Source organism: Oreochromis niloticus, linkage group LG19 (assembly GCF_001858045.2).
Source record: "Oreochromis niloticus isolate F11D_XX linkage group LG19, O_niloticus_UMD_NMBU, whole genome shotgun sequence".
Taxonomy (NCBI): domain Eukaryota; kingdom Metazoa; phylum Chordata; class Actinopteri; order Cichliformes; family Cichlidae; genus Oreochromis; species Oreochromis niloticus.
In genome coordinates, this window is record NC_031983.2 from 27,555,333 (window position 1) to 27,579,602 (window position 24,270).

The 24,270-nt window shown below is 41.2% G+C and overlaps 3 protein-coding genes across 3 annotated transcripts; 2 read left to right on the forward strand and 1 right to left on the reverse strand.

Annotated features, from left to right (window-relative positions):
• Positions 1–84: 84 nt before the first annotated feature.
• Positions 85–6,211, reverse strand: tmem54a (transmembrane protein 54a). Its single transcript, XM_003446181.3, has 6 exons — positions 6,044–6,211; positions 4,765–4,961; positions 4,319–4,378; positions 2,496–2,690; positions 2,270–2,407; positions 85–525 (listed from the first exon to the last, which is right to left on the reverse strand). The coding sequence occupies exons 1-6, from the start codon at positions 6,075–6,077 to the stop codon at positions 400–402; spliced, it is 750 nt and encodes a 249-aa protein (XP_003446229.1). The 5' UTR covers positions 6,078–6,211; the 3' UTR covers positions 85–399.
• Positions 6,212–10,991: 4,780 nt separating this feature from the next.
• On the forward strand, positions 10,992–13,638 carry zpcx (zona pellucida protein C). The gene is made up of 9 exons (XM_005477631.4): positions 10,992–11,457; positions 11,529–11,641; positions 11,710–11,783; positions 11,856–12,027; positions 12,112–12,217; positions 12,286–12,371; positions 12,443–12,519; positions 12,604–13,468; positions 13,564–13,638. The coding sequence occupies exons 1-9, from the start codon at positions 11,038–11,040 to the stop codon at positions 13,583–13,585; spliced, it is 1,935 nt and encodes a 644-aa protein (XP_005477688.1). The 5' UTR covers positions 10,992–11,037; the 3' UTR covers positions 13,586–13,638.
• A 465-nt stretch (positions 13,639–14,103) lies between these two features.
• Positions 14,104–24,183, forward strand: pabpc4 (poly(A) binding protein, cytoplasmic 4 (inducible form)). Its single transcript, XM_003446180.4, has 15 exons — positions 14,104–14,718; positions 16,960–17,153; positions 18,565–18,680; positions 19,631–19,770; positions 20,381–20,475; positions 20,550–20,687; positions 20,777–20,872; positions 20,958–21,227; positions 22,564–22,654; positions 22,751–22,846; positions 22,974–23,104; positions 23,197–23,287; positions 23,372–23,502; positions 23,590–23,714; positions 23,816–24,183. Exons 1-14 carry the CDS (start codon positions 14,526–14,528, stop codon positions 23,689–23,691), a joined length of 1,884 nt encoding a protein of 627 aa, XP_003446228.1. The 5' UTR covers positions 14,104–14,525; the 3' UTR covers positions 23,692–23,714; positions 23,816–24,183.
• The last annotated feature ends 87 nt before the right edge of the window (positions 24,184–24,270 follow it).

The following is a 24,270-nucleotide window of genomic DNA, read 5'->3' on the forward strand; positions in this document are numbered from 1 at the left end:
AAAACATCAGTAAAAGTGTTCAACACAAAAGACGAGAGCTTCCAGATGTTATTGAGCAACAAAAGCTTCCGTAGAAGTTTTCAGTTTTGTTTGGAAAAGTTTTAATTCTTTGACATAAGAATACAAAAAATAACCAAGTTAGCTTTTTTAAAGAAAACTTTTAAGCTACAGGTGGCAGCTCTGTATTTAAGACATCAGTACATTAAACAAAAAATCTAAATATTAAACCAAACCAGTAGTACTGTTTGATCGTGCATATTGATATAAAAAGGCTAGCCCTATTGTCGACTTGTCTTCATACATTTAATGTGTAACACCCCGCGCTATACGACACAGCAAACCACGCTTTAGCCAGTGTAGCTCAACACTTCGTAACCTATTCTCTTAGATTCAGCTGCTTCAGAGTGAGTCACTCTGCACCTCAGCAGTGTTGCTGTCCAGCAGGTCATCCTGCTCTGTTGGTCCCGCTTCAGCGTCCGTCTCCCTGTATTGCAGCGTTGGTGTGGTTTCAGCAGATCTCCGCACCTGAAATATGAGTGATTTCACATGATCACAGGGTGCATGCTGATGTTTTCCAACAGGGGATGGGATAGAATACATGGCACAGGTTTACTTCATGGTGGCAATAAGATGTCAACTTCTAATCTCTTGATTAGAGCTACTGCGAAGCTATATATGCACAAATTGGTTCAAAACACAAGTACATGTCATGCAACATGCATTGAGACAGGAGTTTGTTTTTTTGTTTTTTGTTTTTTTTTAACATGTAGCTAAGATGTTACAACCAAACAGTTTGGTTTACTGCTCACTTTTTCTTCAGAACGGATGAACACAAAGCAACTTTATTGCTCTAAAACTTCACATTCTCTGTCTAGTACTCACCGAAACTCATTTTTCAATCAGATTATTTCATATTTTCTAGAGTGCACAAATGTGTTTTCATTATTTTGGGTCATATCTGAGTTTGAGATAACTCAACAATCACAAAATTTAAGTTTTAATTGTGACAGGATTTATGTATGAGTTACTAGTCATTGTACTGCTTATAAGTTGTTACTTATGGATACAATGAAGCCTACAATATAGGATTTTGGAGTTATCCATGTAACTTCAGGTTTAACCCTGGGTTTGAACAGGAGGACTTTACAAGCGTTTCATTAGCATTAATACATTATCATAAAACAGGACACCTGTTTATACTTGTGGATGCTGTAAGAAATCCACATGCAGCTAATGCCCGAATCACGGTTCAGTGGGAAAACTTTGACATCGGGCAACGCAGCCCACAAAGGGCTGGGCATGGACAGTTGGAGGGTAGGTTAGGGTTAAGGGAGATCACGTCGTGAGTTACGGAGTAGGTTTCCCGCTAAAGCTTAATTCGGACATTAGGCTGATTTATTCTTTACATTCAGATCGTTATGCTGCACCGATGCTTCAGCTGAAAAAAGTGAATAAAATTGTGTTACGCACAAATGTTAATTTAATGGAAGAACAATTTTAATGCATCAGATTCGGTATTAATTATAGGGCTACGATGACAGCGATCCGTTTCTTTACTTCCGTAGCTGGCTTTTTTCCTTACTTCAAATAGGTGAGACCTTATTAATATGAGCACTAGCATACAGAGACACTCAGTCTGCTGCTATTTCTGCATCAACCTCTGTGTTTAACTTCACGTTTTCTTAAAATTATTATGCCATTTTTTCCTAAAATGAATCATCGCTTCCCTTATTTGCTCTGCTGCCACTCAAAAGTGATCAGTGATTGTAAAAACAGAACCACAGAAGGACAGCTGCACATGTGTGCTGGATGGATACTCTAATTCCACCAATGATAGTTATCCAGTCAGACAAGCAAGAGATATTATTCACACTACTGCAAAACAGAAGGCACAGGTGATAAGAATAGGAAACATGGTCGTTAAAATGATCAAATAAAACTATTCTTGTACACAAACTTTCTGTTGCTAGAGAGACCAAGAAGGACGTCCCACAGATATGATATGACATCTTCAACATCTTTGCAAATTTTCTTTTTAAACCAAATCTAGACATTATGACGTTTGGCTGATGATTAGTCAGCATTTACATGTCTGCCTTTTTAATATATATTTATTATAGAGAGATATCATTGTAAGAATGTCAGGTAGGAAATTATTATCGTTATCATTTTCCTCACAAAAACAAAATCCTAAAATTTGTTACTATAATGTGACCCTAATAAGTAATGTAACGCTAACGCTGCTGACATTGATCTGACTGTAGCTTACCCTGTTCTTCACACGTGGCCTCTTCCTGCATGGACAGAGGTAGAGGAATGAAGTGCAGACAGCAAAGCAATGGAAGGAGAACACCGCTTCCACAACAGACATAAAGATGAGCGGCAGCCACAGAATGATGGTGGTCGCCTTAATGAAACAAAGTGCAAAACTGATCACCACACAACAGTTCAAATCAGAAGTGGGGTCACTAGATGAATGTTTATATTAAACTTACGTAGATACGGGTGGGATCAAAGGGGCATTCATTTGTGATGCTAAAAGAGCTAATATTCTGAACGGTGTCGTTGCAGTGAGTCAGCAGGGCCTTTCCTTTGGACATAATGGCTGTAATCACAGAAACTAACAAGCCCACGGTGGAGGCAGACGCCAGGAAACCTGCTATGAAACTGAACACCAGCAGGACCCATATCTGCAAAAACAACACGACGGAAACAGAGTTGGTACAATTCGAATGATCTTGAGAGTCAATACTTGGATGACCACCTTTAAGTACTATTCAAGAAAAGTTCTCCAGGGTTCTTGAACGACATTCAAAGCTTTGTGGGACTGTGGGGAGGCCAAGCCATGACTCGGGATGTCCCATTGTGTGTTTTTCCATCTAGGTATGCTTTTTGGGACTGCCAAAAAGCGCTGGGATTATTGTCATACTAACAAATAAATAAATAAAATGAAGCTGTGGCCAATTCGACACTTTCCTGATGGAAAGTGTGTGATGGGTCAAAGTGTGTGAAGATCCATCACTTTTAACCTTCAACACTGACTGAAATGCAGTTCCAGATCGTGACAGAGCCTCCACCGTGTTTTACACATGGTTGTAGACACTCCATGTAACCCCCTCCTTACCTTTTGCGTACAGACTGACGCCAATTTTAACCAAACATTTTCAATTGCTCACCTCTCCACAAGACCTGTTGCCACAGATTTTCAGTGCAGTCGACATTTTTTTTGTCCCAATTTCATGGCTTCTTCCATTAAGACCATTTCTGATGAGGCTTCATTAAACAGTAAATGGATCAACTAAAGTGCCAGATACATTTCTGTCTCTGGCCATCTTTCTTAAAGACATGACTTTCAAATATTGTTAACCTACAGTTTTTTAGTTTTTTGTTTTTTTTTAACCTGCCACTTCTTATTTATCGTTCACTTGTCCCATTTCCTTGGATTTCTGAAGGACACACTGCACATCAGGCTAAGATATGCTAAGATATAAATTTTCAGCCAACAGCACTCTGGGAAAAACTTTGTGCAAAACTGCTATTTTATGCTTGTCAAACTGTTATTTTTAAACTGCAGCATTTTTCATAACGTCAGATGAAGAAACTGGAAGAAACTATGTTTTTTTTTTGTGAAAGGTTACTTGTAACAAAGTGCCTAAAGAAGCTATTTGAAATGGCTTCTTATAGGTCAGTGTTATGTGGATTAACAAAAAAAATCTCAAAAACAATCATCGGAACATTTTCAGATACAAAGACCGGACTGAAAATGGTTGAAAAAGCATCCAATGTTCCCTTAACAAAAAAACAAAAACAAAACAAAAACAAAAACAAAAACAAAACAAAAAACTTTGGACACTAGCTTTAGAATGCCTGGAGAACTATTGCTCAAGAGTCTTGATGCATGCTCAATCATCCAGGTAAGTAAATCTCCAAAAGTTGATTCTGTTCATCTGGATTGAAACTGTTACGTCCAGATGAACAGAATCAACTTTTGGAGTACTGCTCAAGAGCACTCCTTGGTAGCAAAATATAAGGAAGTGTGAGTTGGCTAAAGACTTTTGAGCTGTAGTGTATGTTGGGAAGTGATAGAAATATTTCTCCATGATAGAAAAGATGACAGTTAGCATGTAGCTGATGCCACAGATTGTTCAGTGAAAACACATCCAATGTTTCAAATATGTTTGGAGCTTACGCTTGCATGCAAGTATGTTACGTATTTATATCGTTATCTACACACACACGCATGCACTGAGTCACAAACAAAAAGCAGGTTCTAACAGCAGCCAGGAAACAAGAGCCGTTTGGCAAAGTGAATATTTACCAGGATCCTGTTTTTCTTGTTTCTGGATAGGACTATAGCTGTTATTCCACTGATCCCTCCCTAAAGAAAAACCAGAAGTTCAACAAAAAAGGATGATTACTCACACAGATGACGCAATAACATGACTCAAACATGCAGTTTAACATTCAAGTGACTGAGAGGACACTCCAGCTGTATACTGAATGTGCCATTGTGATGGTTTGATCATGTTTCCGACTGTAAATTTGTCTGCTAAATTTGTCTCTGTAAATCTGCTTCTCCTACAGCTTTTCAATTGGTTTGTTTGTTTGTTTAATCCAGGGATTGGCCCTTTGGTGTGGTCAGGATAATGGAAAGATGTGTAAAGCCATTAATGACCCTTTATATATACGTCCTGTAATTTTCTCTCTTTTTTTCTTTTAAAATGCAGTATGTAACAGTACACAGCTGTCAGTCCTAGCCCTTACCAAAAGACCTGCCACGATAGCGATGATATTGGCGATGGGGTACACCAAATTCTTGCCCTTGCGTTGCAGACTGATGTGTCTGAGCACAGCGCCGTGCACCAGTGCTCCAAGAATAAAGTTTACATGGCCCACCAGCACCAGCGCCAACCCCATCTTCATCAAGACTTTGTTGTCCTTGAGGTTGGCACAGCATAGTCCTGAGGGAAGCCAAAACCAAAAATATGTTATTTTGAAATCATGAGCTTAACTTAGCTTTGAACATGATGATCTCTGTCGGGGGGAAAACTGATAAACAGCCAAATCATCAATGCATTGTGTGTGCAGCAGTTCATACTTTCTGACAGCTGTGTGCATACTAGTTTATTAAATGTGATCTGAACTGAAATACGATCTCAATGTGAAACACTCAGACCTTGTGTGAAGTTACTGCAGACTTTACCGTGGCTTATGCAAAGTCAAAAAGGAAGCGGGGCAGCGGTTAGCACAATATGAGAACAAGGCAGTAACCACAATTATCCCCAGCCCCCTGCAGAGAGGCCTGAAGATGTCTTCCACTGCATGCAGAAAATACTGCAGCTGTGGTAAGACTGCAGGTCTCGGCAGGCTCATGCTGCACTATTCTGTGTCCCTTGTTTTAAGAGGAAAGAAAAGTGAAGCACACATGTTAAGAGACCATGTAAGCAAATCCTGAACCAAACAAGACAAAGAGACAAAGAGGTGGCCCAATGGTCCGCTGCTCTCACTCACAGGTGGGTGCTGTGGAAATACTTGCAATGTTTTCAGTCATAATATTGGCAGTTTGTCCTTTGTTGCCACACATTTTCCCACCGCAGTGTAAAGTCTCTATTAGTAGCAGTAACAGTACTGAATTCCCGGTGTGAATAGATAAAGTATAAGCTAATCCTTTCACCTTTGTTTGGCTCCATACTTTTAAAGGATGCTTAGAAGGGTACAGGCTCCATACTGTACTATCCTATCAAAACTGTTAGCATCCAATAATTCACAGCTATCCAAAAGATTCACTTGTATATCAAGGAAAGTCTAAAGAAATATCACCAACAGTAAAACCTAACCATACGATGGGTGGATTATTCTTAACTGGTATAAACGGCGAGAAAAACACTAAAATATTACATTATAATAGAACAATAACACTGTGGTTTGGTTATGTCTCTTCCTCACTGAGCTCCATGTTCAAAAGCACAGACCACGCCTAGAAATTTTAGCACGTACATTCCCCTGCTCGGTACCTGCCAGACTTCGTGAAAGGTTAACTCACCTGTGCCCGTCCTTCTGTTTCCTTTGTTTTTCATATTATTGTCATTTGTAAATTCATTCTCGACAGCTTTCTGACTCTATCGTTTTTCGGGGGTTGTCGGTTTCGTCTAAACGCTGCGCACCTGGGAACGCACGGGCTCTACCTGAGCGGAAGGTCCGCCCACGATACCTTAAAAAAAAAAAAAAATCACTCAGTGTCGGTCGGAGACAATAACAAGGATTCATATGTTTCCAAAAAATGCAGCTTTATTCACACTGGCTATTATTATATGTTATTAGATTGTTTTTAGATTTTAGATTTTTTAAAAAGTGTCATGATCGTGATCCCATCCATTAACTTCATTGTCAGGGTCGCAGGGGGGCTGGAGCCTATGCCAGCTGTCTTAGGGGGAGAAGCAGGGTACACTCTGGACAGGTCGCCAGTGTGTCGCAGAGCTAACACTTAGAGACACACAACAATTTCCACTGACCTTCACGCACACCTGTGGGCAATTTAGAGTTACCAATTAACCCAACTCCACAAACTGCATGTCTTTGGATGTCGGAGGGAGCCGGAGTACCCGGAGAGAACTCCACAGAGAAACACCCCGATCTTCCGATTGGCATCCGGGCGTCTGATTCTATCCAATCTTTTAAATCACGGCTTAAAACGTATTTGTTTAATCTTGCCTTTTCTACCGGTTAATGCTGGCCTTGTTTTATAGATTTATTCTATTAATTTTCCTATTATGCTTTTATTTGTGCTGTGTATGTCATATCGCCATTGTATATTGGTGGCATTTTCCTGTGAACATAATTTTACATTTTTACATTTTTATGACCCTGATTATACTTGTGTTATTTCCTGTTTTATGTTAAGCACTTTGGCATACCGTTGGTTTTTAAATGTGCTCTATAAATAAAGATTGTTGTTGTTGTTGATGGATTCAGGACCTTGGGCCCGTTCTTCGTACCTCGCTTACTACATCCAAGATCAAATCATCGCGCTAACCTTGAGCTCGCTAATCCGGTTCTCCGAACACACCTGTTGTTGACGATTAGTATAGCTGGATGAAGTAATGCGAGATCACTGGGTGGCTTAAAAGGGGCTACGCATCGATAGTAGAAACATTGATCGGCAACCCTGTGATTGGTCGGCGAAGATGTCGAAGGCGCGCGCTCAGTATTTTACGGCAGCAGAGCAAGAACTCTTGATTGAGGGATATCAGGAGTTTCAGAGTTTAATTAAAACTTAAGGGAACACCGCAAAGGCTGCAAAAGCAAGGAGAGAGGGCTGGCAGAAAGTTGCTGACAAATTGAACTCGTAAATAATTTATTATATCATATTCCATTATATCCTCTTTCACATTAGAGCCACAACAGGACCCACTAGAACATGGGGACAAGTAAAAGTGAAATATGAGAATATTCTACAGAATGGTAATAGTTATCACTTATATTGCTTTTAGTCTCTTGAAAAGAGACCCTGAAATAATCTGTTTGTTTGTTTATAACAGCAACCAAGAAAAGGGCAGAGCAAATAAAGACAGGTGGTGGTCCTGCACCCCCTCGTGTGTATGTGTGTACATATATATATCTATCTATATATGTATATATATATATATATATATATATATATATATATATATATATATATATATATATATATAGGGAGAGAGAGAGAGAGAGAGAGAGAGAGAGAGAGAGAGATAAGGAGGAGGAAGGACAGGAAGGATCCTGTCTATCCCGCAATATACGCTGAATTCTGTAAACTCTCCTTATCAATCTTGCACCTTCCTTGCTCGCGTACAAACGGACAGGACATGGCTGCGACAGACTTCCCAAATCCACCTTCGCTTTTATAGCCGTGGTCTGTCATCTTGATTGCACGTAGTAATTTACTATTACTACTCTAAAATATGAATTACATCTGACATGATCTACTACATGTAATAGGATGATTAATAGTACATTTCCCTTTTTTTCGGAAATGACCTGTATGTATCTGTATGAAATCAATAAAAGAATCAAATACATTATCTTTAGTTACATTGCTAATATTTATTTATGGTAAAACAGTGGCGAAATATCGCTCTTGCTTTCATATAACTGCAGCGGACATACCTGAGTGGCCGCGATCTAATCCTGTTTACATAAAGTAAACCTGCTCCCGAGCAGGTTTACGCTTACGGATCTGTTGCTATGACAGCAAGTCCCAGATGAGCTTCGGAGAACCGAACGATCCAAGATCACGCGAAATCGTCAACATTCAAATCCGGCTAACTTACTTAGCGAGGTACGAAGAACGGGCCCCTGGTCGCTGTGAGGCAACAGTGCTAATCACCATGTCACCGTGCTTCATGATTGTGTCATTTATTTACCACAACGGCAGGTTTAAGTGGACTCAGACAAACTTTGTCTACTGATGGGAAATAGTCTTATGCTTATGAATGCTGTTGACTGTAGCTTACATATTCTCTGCGAAAAGTATAAAACTGAACCTGGATTTAGCCTTCCTATTCTCCCAGAATGAGAATATAAGCCAATTGTTATTTACAGGACCATGCAAAAGTCTTGAATCACCCCTCATTTCTTTATATTTTGCAAGGAAATTGGGAATTAGTGCAGCTACTTCTTAAAACGTGTAGACTACACACATATATGGAAACAGAGTATAAGGCACAAGCAGAGTTTGTACAAGTCTAACAAACCTCAAAGTCACACTTGCCGCCTTTTGTTCTGCTCTCATGCCACACAGTTTAAGTAAGTTGAGTTGCGGGTCCGGGGAGTATTCCTTTGTGTGTTTTTATATTCAGGTATGCTTTTACTGCATTGTTAGTGCGCTTGTGATCATTGTCATGCTAAAAAAATGAAGCTGTGGCCAATCAGATGCTTTACAGATATCAAAACCTGATGGTGCTTTTCTACATTAATAATCCCATTAATTTTAACACACCACTGTTTGAAATGGAGCCCCAACCATGACAGCACCCCCACTGTGTTTTACAGATAGCTTTCAGTGAAATATTTCGGTGATATATGCCAAGGTTTCAGCTGATCGCTTTCTGGGAATCCCTTTGCGCAAAAGTAATATTTCATGCCTGTGAATATATTTTATCTCTGACGGAGATTCTACTAAAGAAATGGGAACAATCTGTAAAATTCTTTAAGACAAAGAGCCGAAAGTTACAATTTAAATTTGTTTTTGTTTTTTTGTTCTAACGTGTCTGTTATGTGTAGACAAAAAACTGGTTCCTATGAGTTAAATCCCTTTTTAATGATTAAGTGACTCATATGTCAGTGTTAAGTGTCTTAACAAATGTAAAACACAAAACAAAAACAACCAAACACTCTTCCAAAAATTGTCAGGTACAAGGACGGGACTGAAAATGAGTGAAAACGCAGCCAATGTTCAAAGAAAACCTTTGAAAGACCTCCAGAAAACCCAGTGGAAAAAAATGTCTCTTTGGAAGCTAAATGTAAAGAAATGAGGGAGGCTCAAGATTTTTGCACAGTACTGCATTTGCCTGCTCGAGCCTTATATTGCTGGGGAGAGACCTATGTTACAAATGTCAAAATTTCCTTACTTTGCACAATCACAACAATACCAGTGTCAAATAAAAGAACAAAGTGTTGGGCAAATGCTCTGTATTCAGTGGGTCTTAATCGATTAATCGGCTGTTAAAACAAAAAGCAGACACTCGTCTGTTCACAACCAGCATCAGTGGGGAATTAGTCACATTTCTAAATTTGAGATTTAGAAATCTCAAATTAAAAACCACATTCAGTGCCCTAAATTCAAAATAGCAAGCAATTATTTTTACCTTGTAACAAACAACGTCCTTATCTGACAGCCATCTCATGAGTTCTCAGTTAATCTGGGTTACGCGCCTGCCATGCATGACTTGCCTGGCCTTTAGGTGCAAGCATCATGCACCCAAGTCTCCTTTAGTCAGCTTTTTGACAATGGCTCCACCTAGATGAGGCAGAAGGTGGTGTGCTCCTGTTTATGTCTTTCTTTAATCATTTATAACCAATTTCCTCTTTTGTGCTATCCTTCAGCTCCTTTCATTCCCTGAAAGTATTCCAGAATTATAGTGTGATTTTGTTTTCTGCCATGTGTGACTACACACATCTAACACATGTAATCTTAAAACTTAAATCTCAAGGTTTGCTCAACATAGAAGAAGAGCCAGAGTTAAATTACATGTCTTTCATCTACTTAATAGAAATATATAATTTTGAAGATTGTTGCCTAAGAAAATACTATAACATAAATGCAAGTTTTTTGGTGTTATTTTGTCTACTTGTAGAAATTAGATTAACCCAAACTATCCAAGTTTTCACAGCTTTTGGTTTGTTCAGATTGTAGCCGAGGAATGGCCTGCCAGAAAACTTAACCTTCAAGTTTTCATGTTGTCACCAAGCCCACAAACACCTTACAAACAGGCATAATTCTTATATCCAGCACCATATTTTTTGTGTTTGGAGTCTACTAAAACAGTTTTTCATAATTTACAGTTCCATATAATCCTGATTTATCTTAAACTGGGCCTTGGTAAACTGGGGCCCTAACAAATTTCCCATGTGTGGGACTAATAAAGGTTATCTTATCTTGGTGCAGCTCTTCAGTGTCCCTCTGTCTGAAACAAGCTGTTTTTAGCTCGTCTCCATATAAAGCCACCCTGTCTTTATGCCTTTATGGAATAGCTCTCAAGAACAGGTTTAAACAGCAGCTGGTTGGGCCTTCAGTGGAGTGATTTCTAAAACCAAGTTCTGAACAACCACAAATGTGAACAAAATACACATTTTGCTTCATTTTATTTTGCATTTTTCACTAACAGCATCTTAGATGCGTCCCATCCAGCTGCCGTGGTGTTAACATTGAATACAGAATCATTTTGAGTCAGCTTCATTGGCTTGATTGCCAGCACCTGTCTCCACTATCGCTGCACCTTATTAATAACGCACTTGTCACAGGAGAATGATCTGAATTGTTGGTCCAGTTTGGGGCTCATGATGGGGACCATGCAGATATCTCTTTGTGTGCTTCTTAGTTGTTTTATTGCTGTTCAGTCTGTTCTGTATCACAATGGCAGATTCACCCAGGATTTTGTGGGAGTTTATGAAAATCGAGTGCCTTTTTCATTTGGAAGAAACTTTGATTTTACTCCGCAAGACACAATCTTCAGCTCCTGGCGATCCTGGAGCCCTGACTTTCACAGGCTAGCTGGACTCTCTCCCTTCCTCAATGTTCCCAGAGTACAGGTGTATTGTGATGCATCGACACTAACCGTGCTGGTTGATAAGAGTGTCGGTGGTCTCAAACTGACTGGAGAGGAAATACAGCTGGGCAATGGCTGCTTCAGCAATGGAGAGCTTGCAAATGAATTTGTCTTCACTTATGGTTTTGATGAATGTGGAACTGCACCTATGGTGAGAATAAAGTTCTGTTGCAGTTCTGCATCTTTTTATGAAGCCTTTACCAAAACTGCACCATCTTACAGGTGGAGGACGACTTGGAGGTGTTCACCAACACCCTGTTCTTGAATCTAAGAAGAATTTCTCCCACCTGGTGGAAAACTCCCTCTGCAGTCCACGTGTTCTGTGTTGCAAAAAGGTGTGCTGTTACTTCAATGTCTGCAGCTAGTCACCAACCCTACTTACAGTAGGTCCATGTATTTACAGGTTGAAAAATATGCCAAAGTTTAGCGACACAACGCTTCCTGAAAATGATGACATTAGCATCAAAGCCATGAGTCGTAAGTAATAAAACTCATCCAACGTCATGTTTTAGCTGCAGCTTAATTTGTAAACGCAGTTCTTTCCTGCAGCGTCCTGGACGAGCGCAGCACAGTCAAATGTCTACAAAAGAGGCCAGGCTGTCAATCTTCAGGTTTTGGCTAAAACCGGAACAAATCAACAGGTTTTCATCAAGTCCTGCTTTGTCTCTGTGTTCCCTGAGCCTCGGGCCAAACCAAGGCAAAGAGTCATATTTAACAAAGGGTAAGTTTTCAGTTGGGGGTTTACCTCAACTGTTTTTGTTATGTCTAACCTTCTAATCGCCTGTGATATCACTGCTTTCTGCAGGTGCGTAACCCCACTGGGTTCCTCCACTACTATAGTGACGTTTGTAGCCTCCAACACAGCAGATGCGGTTAATTTTGTTCTGAACACGTCTTATCTCATTTCTGAGGTAAGTCTCTCGAAACTGATTTCACTGATGTGCAGCTCTGAACTGACTTGTGTACTCTTCTCTACAAGTTGTATATCCACTGTAGCGTGCTGATCTCAGGCCAAGGTGTCACCCCTGGCTCTAAATCCTGCAACTACAATGTGATTGAATCAAGGTATCAATATTCACATAATGTATTTGTTTCTTTCTTTTTCAAATGTCCTATAAATGAAACTTTCCTTTCAGATGGGAGGAACTAAGTGGTGATTTGGAGGCATGTGAGTGCTGTAGCTCAAGGTGTAAAGGCAAAAACCGTCCTGGTGGTGAGTGTTTTGGTTTTCTGTCTGAAGGTGATGGAAGACAGAAATAAACTTTAGAACTGACTTGCTGCATGCATGTCGTTTCAGATGCCAAAGCTATGGTCAGCACTGGTCCCTTTGTCATTGTCGATGAAGATGGTGAGAGAACTCCTCTGCCTTCAGTCTCCGAACAAGAAACTGCTAACATCCCAAACTCCATGCAGTCTGCTCTTCCAGATCCTGCTGATGTGATAGTTTCTGCTGCTTCTATTCCAAGAAGCAAATTCAATGCTGGCCCAGAGGGTGTAGTGGTTGTGAGTCAGGACCCTGCCACCAGGCTGACGCTTTGGCTACCTGAACAGGTGCCTCCTCAGTCTGACTCGAATGACACTCCCACACTGCGTTCTTCAACCACAGATCATGAACCTCATCTGAATCCAACCAATGAGATCAAAGGTCAAAGTTTCAGTAGTCTTTCTCCATCAACTATGAATTTGCCAATTATGGTTAACAGGTGGAAGATTCCTCCACAACCAGCAATTCCAGAGGACTTGAAAAGAAAAAGCCGGTCTGGAAGATCTGGGAACTTTGACAGCAAAGAGGAACCGGTTGACTTTTCTCTGCCAGCTGAGATTAGTGTAAAGTACCTTATGCTGATTAAAGGGCCAAATCCAGCAGAATTGGACAAGACAGCTGCCGTAGAGGAATCCCAAAGTGAAAAATGGCTGCAGAATGAGATTAAGCACCCAAACCGTGATGACCTGCCCCAGATGCTGACCGATGGTGCTGTGATGCCTGAAGGAACACATGAAATCCCACCAATAACACGCTCCAAACTCACCTTTTCCAAAGCTGCTGATGGGTTGCAGACGCTGAGTTATGAGGAAGAGGCAGTGGTGCAGAAGAAAAGTCCAGTGGAAAGAAAACAGTTGAAACTAAAGGGGCTGCAATCAACTTTCTTGAATTTGTTGTGGTAAATGACTTGTTTGCAGTTAGCCGGCAGACTGTTTAATGCATGTGAAGATGGCTGATTTAATTGTCTTCTTTTTTTTTTTTTTTTTTCCTCAGGAGGATGAAGAATGCAGAATAACCACGGCTTACTTTAAACTTGTACTTGAGATAAATAAAACTGATGTACACTAATCTGATCTCATTACTTTTGCTTTTTTAAATAAAAGTTATATTTTTATTAGTCCTTTATTTATCCAGGTAAAAATCTCATTTCCAAGAGAGACCTGGCGTCATAGCAGCGAAAGCCTGAAATACAAGTCGCATCCTTTTTTCTTTTTCTCTTTTTTTTTTTTAAATGACACTGCCGACTAAATAAGGCAGACATACTCATTCACAACATTTCGCCACCGGTGCTCATTAGCGCATCACATTTATTTATTTATTTTTAAAGCCTGTTTATAAAACGCTCCATCCTGGCTACAGTGAAAGGCTTGTATTCCCACCCAGATGTCGCTGTAGGGAGCTGGGCGCTGTAGTTGGGACAGTACCATGTGCGCTCTCCCTTTTACGCCGCATGCTCAGTGTTTTTTCTACCCCAAGTTTGACCCTGGCCACTATTTCCTCCGCACCGTCACTCTCTATAAAGTGCCCATGCTTCCCCCCCGCAGTCTCTTTCCCCGGCCACAAAACAACCGTGAGTGCCCAACTCACTGTTCCTGAAAAACTTAAAATAAAAATAATATAAAAAATATAAAATCCACAAAATCTTAAAAAGTGCAGATCTACTTAAAGAAATAGAAACCTTTTAAAAAAATAGCAAAATATTATTTTAAAAAAACATAAACATCAGGCCTCCGGCTTAACTCGAAGTTGTCGTCTTTTTTAAAGGAAACACTTCAGAAGACACCGGTCTTTATCGCGCTGCTTTTTCCAGGTTTGGCATTTTCAAAACGCCCGATCAGCTGTCTGTGCAGCGTCTTTAAACCAAAGCGCAGTTTGGATCCGGATTACAGACCATACCGACATTTTTCTAGCGTTTTTAAAACGAAGCCTTGCGTTTATCCTCTGAAATCAGCGATATGAACACAGCGACGGGGAGTTATCCGATGGCTTCTCTCTACGTTGGCGACCTGCACCCCGACATCACGGAGGCTATGCTGTACGAGAAATTCAGCCCAGCCGGACCGGTGCTCTCCATTCGGGTCTGCCGAGACATGATCACCCGGCGGTCCCTGGGATACGCTTATGTGAACTTCTCACAGCCGGCTGACGGTAAGCAGGGATGGGATAGCTGTGCTGTGTGAGCACGTTGCCTCCACAAGGCGTGAAAATGTTGACATAGTAGTAATGCGTTTCCAGTCTGCTGTTGAAACCGTTTACAGAGCCCGAAATGAACGCAAATAAATTTGGTTAATGTTAATTTTGCAGTCTGAATTGTTCATAGCAGTTCTTTAGATTGGATCAGTTATTTGACCTACATAAGCACGTCCCAGTTCTGGAGTATGGTTGGTAATATAGCAGCCTGTGTGTGTCTCTAATGTAATTCAAGCCCCCAGAACATGCAGAGTTTAAACTGTCCTTAAAAGTTGGCCAAAATCAACAAACCATCCCCATAAATCACAGGCCTAGATTTGGGTATATGAAGTCTTTTCCTACACCTTTTTAAAAACCAAAATGACCCATTTCTGTGCCTATTTAAAGGGCCAATGAGTTGAGTGAAACTAACTCCCATTGCCCTCTGCTGGCATGTTCACTGAAGGCATGAAAGAGACAAGCACAGCTGAGCCCGCTGCACTGCTTGTTGCTTGTTTGTGCTGCTGGTTGTGTGTAAATTCACTGCAGATTCAAATGGAAAAATCTGATCCTGTTTCTATTTGAATTTAATCCCAGCTTTAATAGCTGGATTAGTTCACTCACACTGTTGGGTTATGTGTTATATCCTCACCACTTAAAGCTGTTAATCTGTCATGATACACAAAAGTGAACGTATATGTAACCGTATCAGCAATGTTGTTAAGTACCTTATGTGATAAAACTGTTTCCAGTTACAATGCAGGAGTATCAAAGCACTGAGCAAAGGTAGCAGGTGTTGTGGTTCTCTTTGGGGCCCGCTGACACTGTTTGTCCTATCAACAAAAAACACCTGTCACAGCTTATCTGCGCTCGAGTCAGTTACCAAAAGCCAAAGTAAAGGAGAGGTTACAAGTGGCTCGCTTCCAGGATATCATTCCGTTACAAACGTGAGAAGAGCCAAAAGTTAGAAGACACCATTTGTTACAAGAGTGTAGACACCAGGGGGGAGGGGGTGTTGGCTGTTGGACATTTAAATGGAGTCCTGAGCACGTGTCTGTGGGGCAGTAGCTTTGTGCCTGAACAATACAGCTACTAATGCAAACCTATAACAAAGCAGTTGTTAGTAAAGAGTGTTTCATATGAAACAGAGCGGTCTTCATGCTTCGCTGTGCTCCCTGCTGGATTTCTTAATGTCACAGTTGTATCTGTAAACAAACACAAACCCGGGTGTCGCTCTTCTGAGCATTCTTTTTAAACTTGTCTCTTCCCCATCAGTGGTAGAGAATGCTCTACTCATACTCCATGCCAGCACATACCTCTCAGGGCCCCTCTCTAAATATAGCTTCCCCCTGTGCAGCCCAAAACGTGCCTGCTCCGTAATGCTTAAATAAAAAGTGGTTAACAATAATGGGTAATTCAAGACCATTGATGGCTCTATTTTCTCTTCTAAACGACACATTTGATATATGAGGGCACAACAGAGGTCACTTTGGCCTTTTTTGAATAAAGTTTCCAACTCTGAACCTTCCCGAAGTCCCCGTTTTTTGACAGTGACCGCACACCTTCCCTGAGCGCACAGGTTGTGAAGTACAATTGCAAACCAAACTGCTGATGCCAGCAGACGCAAGGCAGCTCCGCTTTGTTTACCAGACACTTTCAGCTGGAAAGCCGTGTGTGTGTGCGTGCGTGTGTGTGCGTGTGTGTGTGTGTGTGAACAAAAGGATGTTTGGCATGTGCCCACATGATGTGTGAGGGGGGGAAAGTGTGCATTTGCCTGGGCCTACAGATCACAGAATAAAGGTCAATGCAAACATAATACTGCTCATCTCAACCACATGAGCTGATATTCTGATAGTGTTTAAATGAAGGCCTGCTGCATTGCTAAGTGGCATGTGGCTCAGCAGCATGTGGTTAATCAGAACAGGGAGACATGTGCTCCAAGCTAGCCCACTGCAGCTGCCCCCCACACTTTTCCCAGCTGCTTGCAGAAAGCTCATCAGCCTCATTGTCTGCTGCAGTACCTTCACCCCTTTGGACATGTTAACGGCCTGTTTTAAAGCATTTAAACTGTTTTTCTCTTTTATTATTATAGTGCACGTGTTAAAAATGGCTGCGCTATTATTGTTGCATGGTATCAGCAGATAACAGACCGAAGCATGACTGATGTGTAAATAACCACCAGGGACCTTTCCTGTGACCTCTCTGCTCTTCCTCCGGCAGCTGAAAGAGCTCTGGACACCATGAATTTTGATGTGGTGAAAGGAAAGCCGATCAGAATCATGTGGTCCCAAAGAGATCCCTCCCTCAGGAAGTCGGGTGTGGGCAATGTTTTTATCAAGAACCTCGACAAGTCCATTGACAACAAAGCCCTGTATGACACCTTCTCTGCCTTTGGCAACATCCTTTCCTGCAAGGTACAGTTGACATAACACTGATTTATTTATGTTTTTATTTATTTGCTGGTTTGAAATTTAACACATATATTTAAAAAAAAAAAATCATGGTTCCAACAGGAAAACTCGTCAAATTCCACCTTGAGCTTAAATAAAGTGGTCAAATTTAACAGAAGCCTTTACAGGACAAATGTAAAAAAACAAAACAACAACACCTCAACTGCTTTTTACCTCAGTTTCTGTAAAATGCACCAAGTTTGCAACTTTTTGGTAGTTGCAGGGGTAAAAAAGGAGAAAAAGGAACAGGAATGTCCCCACACCTGTTTTCTCATTTGGACCTGTCTTTCTTTAGTTCTTCTGATCTGATGGTGAAAAGTAGGTTCTATCGAATATGCCCCCATATCGATGTCATAAATTAACTTTTCTCATCGTTGCATACTTTAATGCTTCATGCTTTACTTTTGTGGTCAATAACATGCACCTGAGGGAAAAAGCAAAATTAGATGCTTTGATACATTATTATTTTGTAAGATTGACAAAATAGCACCTTGAGCACAGTTATTTATCACACATTAAAATTTTATAGTCAGTAAATTATTGTTGTGGATAGGTGACTCCCAGGCAACATAACATAAGAACGATAAAGTGCCTTTACATGGTGTTAAAGGTGCATAAATGTGAAACCTGTGGCAGCTTTAGCTGTTGGTAGGTGGTTGTTAGGCAACATGATGGCATCACAATATCTGATATAGATAAGGACCTTCAGAGGTCTGAGATGTGCATGTGTGTTGCTGTTTGGTTGCTGAACTCCTGACAGATTTGGTGTATTATAGTGAGATTACTGTTCCTGTGGTGGATGCTCACATTACACATGGACAGTGTTTCCAGTAATAACGTCAGTTTATGTACAAATAATCCTTTAAAGCCAAAACCTCAGGATTCACTCCAAATGTTTGATTTCAGATAGTTCATAAGCTCCCCTCAAACTTTCTGTTTGTGAACGTATGCCATTTAGAAAATTGCCGGCTTAATTGATTTATTGAGGAGATAGAATGGCTTGTTTCAGACAGGCAATCATGCAAAGCTACTCTAGAAAAAAACATAATGGATCCTTTTAAGCAGTAATTAAACAGTACTGCTGTTTAAGCTTGTAGCCGAATCTGTTATAGTATCTTTAAGAAAAAAAAGAAAAGAAGGGAAACTTTAATTAAAAACAGTGACAAAATATATAAAAATTAAAATTAAATTAAAGGAGTTTAACAATAAATCCATTTAAAACAGCAAAACATCATTTTTCCTCTGGATACATCCAGACAAGTGATAAAACCGATTTGAGTCGCCTTACGCCACTCTCCAAATGTCGAACTTGCTTCAAAATGAAAGAACTGCCTTCATTCATAATCGTGTCTATGTGCGTCTCCCTGCCCTGTAGGTGGTGTGTGATGAAAACGGCTCCAAGGGTTACGCCTTTGTCCATTTTGAGACCCAGGACGCGGCTGATCGCGCCATCGAGAAGATGAACGGCATGCTTCTGAATGACCGCAAGGTGTGAGTGTCTGATAATCTCTGAACTGGAGGCTGTGGATGTTTAATGTTGTTGGAAGACTTTTGAAGAATTTGCCTGAATTTCAAGCTGACGTTGATATAATATGAAAGTTATCATGATATTGAAAGCCGCAGCTTATGTGCATCAGATCGTGTTGTATTCTGTGTCTAATGTATAAATCTGACTTGTGTGTTCTACGTTTGTGTTGCGTGAACTGACTTTTTGTGTCTTTTTTTCAGTTGGTGAGCTTGTGTGTGAATAATATGACTAATACACTCATCTCTTACTGCCGCCAGTCTGACGATAGCCTCTAAACTAAGAGACGACAGACTAAAAACCTCTTACCTTTCCTTCCTACCAGTTGCATTTTCTGTTGCCTCAGTTCACTTGCTGGTCACCCATCTTGGAGTGTTTGTGTGTGTGTGTATGACCATGCTTGTGTGTTTTAGTGATGGATCGAATGCAGGAATGCAATACTGGATGGCAGAAGGGGAGAGGTCATCATGGCAAGGTATATAAGATCATTTGGTCCTCCTCAGCTTTCGTTTGTACTGTTCCTCCATCCCTCTCCATCTACCTCCACATCAAGTTTTGGACCAAGAATTAAGATGGTTGCCACTGTGTTGTCTAGCATGCCGACATATCTGCCTGCCTCTGGTGGTATTAACAGCAGTTGAATGGATTGTACGCGTTGTTCACCCCAGGAATGATGAGTCCCATGATGAAACGTAGCTGTGAATTTGTGTTGTGGATGTTGTCCCTGTTCTTGTGTTTGCGGGGTTAGGTTTTTGCTGATCATTCTTAACGTGGAACCCCGGACAGCCAGTGTTTTTGTAGACTGGAAAGTGGAAGTCAAAAGAGATGGAGTCTGGTTTGTTGTTTTTTGCTTTTTTCTCTTTTGTCAAGACTGTTTTCCAAGAGTGTGCCTGTGCTGCTCTTCCTCTGTCTTCAGGTTTGTGGGTCGTTTCAAATCTCGCAAAGAACGGGAGGCTGAACTCGGTGCCAAAGCTAAGGAGTTTACCAACGTATACATCAAGAACTTTGGGGACGACATGGATGATGAACGCCTGAAGGAGATTTTTGACAAATACGGTATATCTAAATTTGTTTCCTGATCATTTCCAGATGAAGAGTTGCAGCATTTGCAGCACTGCTGCTACTTTTAGGTCGCTCTGACCACTTGTACTTGAAGTTTCACTGTAGACCTGTAACTTGGAAGGACTGCAAAACAAAACTTCTGTGTCAAAACTGCTCATCTTTCTTAATTAGGATCATTATGAGCAGTAGTGCAAGCCTGAAGGTGGTGCATCTGATTAGTGGGCCACTGAGGAGCATGCACATTGTGTACTGTGAATTTGTCCTCCAGGGGAAGACCTGGGAGTGATCAATCAACCAAAAAGACCTAAAGTGTGGTTTATTGCTCCACAGTCTTGCCAGACTTGGCTCCCTTTGACTTTGACCTCTCACCCAGAAGTAAATCCAATTCGAAGGGTCACTGTTTTGAAATAGTAAAGATAATCCAGTGCACACTGCAGATGCACAAATCCAGAACAGAACTTCCTGGGAGAGATAGTAGCCAGTGCACTGGGAGCAATTTGTGAATTGTACTTTTAATAGATGGAGTTGAAAAATGTTGTGCTTCACTGATATTCCTGTGTAGCCACATTGTTTCATTTTCCATCCACTTCTTTGGCCTGTGCAGGTAAAACACTCAGTGTGAAGGTGATGACAGACCCCAGCGGCAAATCCAGAGGGTTTGGATTTGTTAGTTACGAAAAACACGAGGACGCCAACAAGGTACTTGGTACTTTTGGAAATGTGTCAAGTGCACGTTTATCTGTTTTCTCTGACAAATATGGCTTCATTTAAAGGCTGTAGAGGAGATGAATGGCACTGAACTCAACGGAAAGACTGTGTTCGTGGGCCGAGCTCAGAAGAAAATGGAGAGGCAGGCGGAGCTGAAGAGGAAGTTTGAGCAGCTGAAACAAGAGAGGATTAGTCGTTATCAGGTCTGCAGAAACTACTGGTCTACTGGTTCTATATTTCAATGTCAGTAAATAAGCTCATGTGTCTGGATGAATCTTACCCTTTGTTTCAGGGAGTCAATCTTTATATTAAAAACTTGGATGACACAATAGATGACGAGAAACTGCGCAAGGAGTTCTCTCCATTTGGCTCAATTACAAGTGCTAAGGTAAAAGAAATCAGGCTGGTGGCTCAATACACTAAATAAATAAGAGACATCAACATCCAAGTTACCTACGCTGTCTGTATTTTAGGTGATGCTAGAAGAGGGCCGGTCCAAGGGCTTTGGCTTTGTCTGCTTTTCCTCCCCTGAAGAGGCTACCAAGGCTGTGACTGAAATGAATGGACGTATTGTTGGCTCTAAACCTCTCTACGTGGCTCTTGCTCAGCGCAAAGAGGAGCGCAAAGCCCATCTCACCAACCAGTACATGCAGCGAATAGCTGGCATGAGGGCCATGCCAGCTAATGCCATCATTAATCAGTTCCAGCCCACCAGTGGATACTTCATGCCAGCTGTGCCGCAGGTGTGAGAATCAAATTCAGGCTTGATGTGCATTTTAAAAAGGCTCTAATGAATTTTTTATATCAAAAACTGATTGCATTTCTGTGTTTAATAATGCACAGATGCTTTTCACGTTACAGTTCACCTTCATCATTCAACTTTACTATTTTTGTTTAGAGCTGTACTGTAGATGTTATTGTGAAAAAGCTCAAAGTGATTTCAGTCATAACCACTTTGGTTAAAAGACGACTTCTTTTGTAAAAACTTCCATTTGCAAACATGGAAAGACCGAAGCAGGCTGAGCAGCAGCAACACCTGTGACAGGACAGGGCAGGCATTAATGCCATGAAAAGTGGAGATCTGTTGCAAAGCAGCACCAACTTAATTCTTTTCCCCTTGAAAGCCTACAAGTAGTAAAGCCTGAAGTTTTTTCTGAACAGGGCGGTTTCTGTCATATTTCAGGCCTGCTTGCAGAACAAAATGACTGGATGTGCATCAGAAGTTAGTGAGATTAGTTTCTGGCTATGCAGCAATCCTTGGAAAAACTCAGAGACTATTCTAATGGTCGTCACACTGCATCTTTATTGTTGCTGAGGTGTTTAATACTGAGGTGTTAAAACTGGTCATTAAGGATACGGGGTGTCATCGAATGTTGTCTTTATGGGGGAAAGAGATAAATAGCTGATTTATGAGGACTGACTACAGGGTTTAAGGCTGGGCTCAACATGGACTGCAATAGCAACAACCTGGTGAATTTAGTGGAGCACGTAGCTGCTATTTCCCTATTACGGGGTGGGGAACTCCAGGCCTCGAGGGTCGGTGTCCTGCAGGTTTTAGATCTCACCCTGGGCCAACACACTTGAATCAAATGATTAGTTCATTACCAGGCCTCTGGAGAACTTCAAGACATGTTGAGGAGGTAATTTAGCCATTTAAAGCAGCTGTGTTGGATCAAGGACACATCTAACACCTGCAGGACACCGGCCCTCGAGGCCTGGAGTTCCCCACCCCTGCCTTAGGGGAACGTAGGGACAAAAACTGAGGTCAAAGGAGAGACTGGGGGGAAATTAACCCTTAAAAATGTTAATAAAATGAAGGAATGTTTTGCTCATAACATTTTCTTAAAATGGGACTGAGAGGAGAGTATGGTGCTGTCAGGGTTGTTTTGATTGCCTCCAAGAACCCAAAATATTTAATGCCAAAAATGAAATTTCAGTATCTCGAATGCTGATGGAAAAATAAAAGTTTGTATTTTTTCTAGCAAAATTGGAAAAAAGATTATATAAAATAAAATGAGTCCGATCGGCAGTTTTAATTTTTTTTTAAGATGATACATTTGACTTTCTTGCATTCATCAGGCTCAGAATAGGACTACGTACTATGCACCCAATCAGCTCGCCCAAATGCGACCAAATCCCCGATGGCAGCAACAAGGTGGACGAAGTCAAGGTGAGCCTGTGGACCATGATGGAGCGCATGTCTGTGATATATTAAACTTTTTACCTATACTCACATTGTTTTTATCTGTTCTTTCATCACTTCCAGGGGGTTTCCAAGCAATGCCCAGCTCGCTGCGTCAGCCAGGGCCCCGTGCCAACCTCAGACACATGAGTCCTAGCAGCAGCACACAAGGCCCACGAGGTGCATTCACAAAAAATTAGCATCAGTTCGTTGACTACGGGTTTGGAATTTGAAATTCATTGATGTTGATGTTATAGAAATGTTTTCCGTGTTAATAAAACTGCAATTTCTTCCTCATGGTTGCTAGCTGGTGGTCAGAGCATGGGGCCTCGTCCTTCAGTCGGAGTCTCCGGCCCTCGGGCCATGCCTCCTTACAAATACGCCACTGGTGTCCGTAACCCCAACCCCCAGGTGGTGCAACCTATTGCCTTACAGCAGGTGTCACATCATCTTACCACATTACCACACCCACATTAAGCGTCCAAATGTTGAAACATTGTTCCTCATTATGTCTTAACTGTGCCTTCCAGACTCAGCCAGCGGTGCACGTTCAGGGCCAAGAGCCTCTCACGGCCTCCATGCTGGCTGCTGCACCTCCTCAGGAGCAGAAACAGATGCTGGGTAAGACTGACAGTTACAAACAAATGCTGTTCAGGGCTTTTTTGGCAGATTTATACTCACTCACACTTTTTTTTTCCTCTGCAGGGGAGCGTCTGTTCCCACTGATTCAGGCCATGCATGCCAACCTGGCAGGAAAGATCACCGGCATGTTGCTGGAGATCGACAACTCTGAATTACTACACATGCTTGAGTCCCATGAGTCTCTACGTTCAAAGGTACCTCACTACCTCAAGCACACTGAATAGTCTGGTATCCATATTCTAAGCTGGGTCATGCTCATGCTTGTCGTCGTGTTTGTACAGGTGGAAGAAGCTGTTGCAGTTTTACAGGCACACCAGGCCAAGAAAGACGCCACCCAGAAAGTAGGTGGCATGGCTCCTACTGCTGCTGCTGCCACATCCTGAAGACTCTGAGCTATTCTAACTTGGTATGGAAATACATATTTAGTCAAGCTAATCAATCAGGTTCATTAGGCTATACATAATAAAGCTTGTGTGGCACTAATGGGAAGACACTGTGTTGTTTCAGAGCACAGAAAACTGAGAGGAGATGGGAAGAGATGCACTACACTGGAAAGCCCAAAGTCTTCTGAACAATCACACAAAAACAAAAATCAAGAAAAAAATGGAAAACCTTATTTTAAATGTACACTTTGAAAAAATATTACATAATGCATAATTTTGTAGTTCTGTAATACTTTTACGCTGCATACCAGATGCAGTGATGCAAATGAATCTTGGACAAAGGCCCTTTATTTTGTGGCAAAGGAGAGGAAGTAAAAAGAGCCTTGTTCTTTGTCTTTGCTTGAAAGCTTCATGTTGGTGTGAAATGACTCCTCCATCCTAACACGTTATCAACGGGTGTGTGGTAATTTCAATAAAGGGATGATATATCCAGGTGACTCACCTTGTGTTATTTTAATTGAGAAGGAAAGTGTGCAGAAGGAGAGAAGCATACCACGTAATCTGTGACACGTGGTGGAG

Bases quoted from the DNA above. Each gene is read 5' to 3' on its own strand.
- tmem54a (XM_003446181.3), bottom strand. From the start codon at position 6,077: ATGAAAAACAAAGGAAACAGAAGGACGGGCACAG. The intron at 4,962-6,043 runs GTGAGTTAACCT...GGCTTCCCTCAG, and splicing joins AAACAGAAGGACGGGCACAG to GACTATGCTGTGCCAACCTC. The intron at 2,691-4,318 runs GTAAATATTCAC...TTGTTTTTGCAG, and splicing joins ACAAGAAAAACAGGATCCTG to ATATGGGTCCTGCTGGTGTT.
- zpcx (XM_005477631.4), top strand. From the start codon at position 11,038: ATGATGGGGACCATGCAGATATCTCTTTGTGTGCTTCTTAGTTGTTTT. The intron at 11,642-11,709 runs GTGTGCTGTTAC...ATGTATTTACAG, and splicing joins GTGTTCTGTGTTGCAAAAAG to GTTGAAAAATATGCCAAAGT. The intron at 11,784-11,855 runs GTAAGTAATAAA...TCTTTCCTGCAG, and splicing joins TAGCATCAAAGCCATGAGTC to CGTCCTGGACGAGCGCAGCA.
- pabpc4 (XM_003446180.4), top strand. From the start codon at position 14,526: ATGAACACAGCGACGGGGAGTTATCCGATGGCTTCTCTCTACGTTGGC. The intron at 18,681-19,630 runs GTGAGTGTCTGA...CTCTGTCTTCAG, and splicing joins CTTCTGAATGACCGCAAGGT to GTTTGTGGGTCGTTTCAAAT. The intron at 22,655-22,750 runs GTGAGCCTGTGG...CATCACTTCCAG, and splicing joins ACAAGGTGGACGAAGTCAAG to GGGGTTTCCAAGCAATGCCC.